General features: G+C 36.2%; 1 protein-coding gene across 1 annotated transcript; it reads right to left on the bottom strand.

Annotated features, from left to right (window-relative positions):
* Positions 1-894: 894 nt before the first annotated feature.
* Positions 895-2612, bottom strand: LOC113757788. The gene is made up of 3 exons (XM_027300908.1): positions 2279-2612; positions 1019-2043; positions 895-933 (listed from the first exon to the last, which is right to left on the bottom strand). The coding sequence occupies exons 1-3, from the start codon at positions 2610-2612 to the stop codon at positions 895-897; spliced, it is 1398 nt and encodes a 465-aa protein (XP_027156709.1).
* Positions 2613-4059: the final 1447 nt, after the last annotated feature.

Raw genomic sequence — 4059 nt, forward strand, 5'->3', positions numbered from 1 at the left:
TAAGTCGGGGGCATTTTCTTTTAGTGTGTCCTTTTTCATGGCAGTTTGAACAACTCAGTGGACATACTCCTGCTCTTGACAACTTTGTAACTCCATTACTGCCTTTTCGAGGTTCATCCAGTTCCCTTCGACTTGCTTTCTTAGGCCTTCCAGGAAGTCTCACTTTCTTAGGTGGCAGTACAAGTTCATTGGTCGAGGATTTCCACGCATTTGGACCACTTATTGGAGCAATAGCAGGTTCATATGCAGCCAAGTACGCCTCCCTTGAATAACACTTGTGTACATAGTCCTCTGGTTTGCCACGGGAAAGTGAAATACATGCAGTGGCATGACAACAAGGCAAGTCTGTGAGCTCCCACTTTCTACAAGTACACATACACTTGTCTAGGTCTACCACATAGGTTCCCCCATAGATGTGTTGGACTTCAAATCTTTTGTCAACTGACTATCGAGCAATATTGGCGGCACACTCAGTTTTTGCCTTTTCCAACTTGTTCTGAATTTTTGGGCAAATGTCATTAGTCCGTTTCTTCATCCATTCTCTTTTTGTCCTTAATCTTTCCATGAGATAAACTCTAATGTTCTCAAGCATACCAAGAATTGGTTTTTCTCTGGCCTTTAGGATGGCTGAGTTGAAACTCTCACATAAGTTATTCAATAGAATATCACACTTTGCTGCTTCTCTAAAGTGTGATCTTGACCAGTGTGCTAGATTAGTGTTGTCTAGCAGCTACCTATGAGCATTGCGATCATACTCTCTTAAAATTTCCATTTCAGATTCAAATCTCCTCATATAGGATGACCGTGCACACGCCCAAAATCTATTCTTAATGGATTGTCCAGGGTGCAACTTCTTCATGTTGTTGTGTAGGTGCCGTACACAATGTCTATGCTCTACTCTGGAATCACTTCTTCAATAGTAGATCCTAAACCCTGCAAGTGTAGACCAATAAACAAAAGATGAATCATTGAAATAGGACAAAAAAAAAGGCAGCAAGCATAAGCAGCAGAATGTTACCTTTTGCCTATCACTAATGATAGTCCAGCTCTTCTGTTCAGAAATTGACAAATCATACTTCAAGAATTCTATGAACCACTTCCAAGAATTTTTATTTTCGACCTCCACCACGGCATAAGCAACAGGATAAATGCAGTCATTTGCATCAATACCAACTGTTGTTAACAATATTCCTAGATGGGGACCCTTCAAGTGACAAACATCCACCTCAATCACACGTCTACAACCAACTTTGAACCCTCTTTTCAACGCTTCAAAGCATATATACAATCTTAAAAATCTATCCTTACCACTGCTTTCGTCAAGTATGGTCTCCATATGCACTGTTGTCTCGGGATTACATGTAAGCAGTTCTTCACAATAGTCCCACAGCTTTCTGTATTGATTTTTGTAACTACCATGAATCAACAACTTGGCCTTCATGAAAGTCTTGCTTGCCTGGTGCTTAGTGATGTTGACATTGAGTTCAAGGTGAACTTTTTCCATGAATTGTGCAACTGTCACCTTCTTATTCAGCCTAAGGAATTCCATGTAATGTCTACTTAAGAAACCTGAATTGGCCCTTTTGTGATAACATGTCCTACCACAATGACAAGGTGGTCCCATGGTTCGTATGACAAATGCATCATTATTAGCCTCTTTAGAAGCATAAATGAACCAGCTGCAATTTGCATCCTTGCAATTAGCCCTCATTCTTCTAATATCATTCTTTTTCCATTGAAAAACTTTTCCCCATTTCACACCACAGTAATCAACTGCTCTCTTGAAGATTTGTTTATCGTCGAATAACAACCCAGCATAAAATTTTGGTTCTGCCATGTCAATTTCAGGCCTAAACCTGATATATCTTGGCTTCCTTATTCTTAAACTGTCCTCATCCGAGGACTCACAGCAGTTATTTAGATCCTCAGTGTTGATTGTGGCTGATTCTTCATGCACTACAATGGGATCTCCACCATATAGATTCAAGTCATCCTCGTCAGCCCCATTTTTGTTACTTTCTTGTTTGCATGCTGCTGTTTTTCCTAGTGCATCAACATTGATTTTGTGGCATTATTTTGACTACCTTGAGTCTCTCCATCAGCAAGTGTTTCTCCTATTTTCTGATCAACCCATTTTTGCTACTTTCTTATTTGCATGCTGCTGTTTTTCCTATTGTATCATCGGTTGGTTTTATGGCATTATTTTTACTACCTTGAGTCTCTCCACCAGCAAGTGTTTATCCCATTTTCTGATCAGTTTTTACCTCTTTTTTAGTACTAGCAACAACTTTTGGAAAAATCACATCATCTTCATCTTTGCTAAAGTCATAATCACTATCATGAAAACTTTCAGCATCAGTAGACTCTAATTCTGCATCATCATCAACAATGCAGTCATCTTCTTCCTCAATAACTTCAACTGGCACTGTAGTATCTTTAAAGGTAGTGCAATCATCGAAGGTTATGTCAATATAACAACAATCTTCTTTTGACACACTAGACTTAGCCGCACCAACATTACACCTTTCTAATTTACTCTCCAACAGCCTAATATGAAATTCTTGCACCAAATATAGTTCAACATCACCAATTTGGCTTCCTATGACAGCCATATCTACAACATCAGTTTCACTATCTATTTTGTAAAGTTTAAATTCATTCTCTCTGCCTAGAACTCTATAATACATTTTTACATTACCTTCATATCCAAGCAAAATACAGAATGCAGAGAGACTGTTCAAACTCACTCCATTTGTAAGAACACCCTTAAAAGATTCCACACTGTCTCCGAAATACTTTTCTTCTGGTGGTCTAAAATATACCCCACCATGAAATATTTTCAGCGTAAAATAATCCAATCTATGTCCTGTTTCTATTTTTTTCACAAAAAGACAAAAACATTTTTATTAATTATTTTTCACGTGCTCAACCTTTATTCTATCCCTATTTCCAGTACCATAAAAGCAACAATATAATGCAATTTTGCCAACAAAGGGACCACATAAGCTAAAGAAAAATTGCAAAAAGCAACATTCCAGTACCATGAAAGCAACAATATAATGCAATTTGCCAACAAAGGAACCACATGAGCTAAAGAAAAGTACCATGAAAGCAACAATATAATGCAATTTTGTCAACAAAGGGACCATATGAGCTAAAGAAAAATCGAAAAAAGCAACATCAATCCTATATCATACCCCATATTCAACCACCCGAATACCTGGTCTTTACTACCCATGAAATGGACATAGTGCATAAAATAAAAATTGATTCACAATAAGTAAAGAATCAACCGATTATGTTGTAGACACCAAATTTTGAATAATTTTATGTGGCATCTATTTCATGATTTTCATTTTAGATTGCTTGCATTCGTTGTTTACTTTTAGTTTTAATTTTTAGTTTTAGCTTTTAAGTTTAGAATTAGCGTAGAGTTTTTAGAAAAAAGAAAAGGAAAACATCAAAAATATGTTGTTTTTATTCAATGCTTTCTTGAAAAGAAAAATTCAAAAAGTAGGCTTTAGTTGGATTGGAAAAATGAGAAAAAAGGAAAAAGAGGAAAAGTGAAAAATGAAAAGGGGGGGAAAAGAAAAGGGAAAAATGGTTTAATGCACATTGGCCTATTTTTGAAAAAGGAAAAATGAAAAGTTTGAAAATTAAAAAAAAAAAGAGAAGCTTTTGGTGTAATAGGCATTATTTACTTTTTTGATACATTTTAATTATTTTTCAAAAAAAGAAAAATTCCAAAAAATATTAATATTTCAGGTTACAAGCATTTGTGTTTTTGATTGCATTTTATTGTTATTTCTATTATTTATATCTTGTCAATTTCATTTAAGTAAAGAAAAAGAAAAATTTTTGCCGCAGCATGAAAGCTGCGGACTTGCGCAGCTTGCAAAGAGGATTGGGACGGCTCCTGGGAGTGCAATTACTGAAGAAAGTACAATCAGGTTTTAGGGTTGATTCACCATATAAAAACAAGAGAGAGGATCAGCCGCAAGGGGGAGAGATTTTTTTTGGAGAAGAGATTGACGAAAAAAAGCCACGGCAAAAGAAAGA

The sequence above is a fragment of the Coffea eugenioides genome, unplaced genomic scaffold (assembly GCF_003713205.1).
Source record: "Coffea eugenioides isolate CCC68of unplaced genomic scaffold, Ceug_1.0 ScVebR1_3323;HRSCAF=4519, whole genome shotgun sequence".
Lineage (NCBI taxonomy): Eukaryota > Viridiplantae > Streptophyta > Magnoliopsida > Gentianales > Rubiaceae > Coffea > Coffea eugenioides.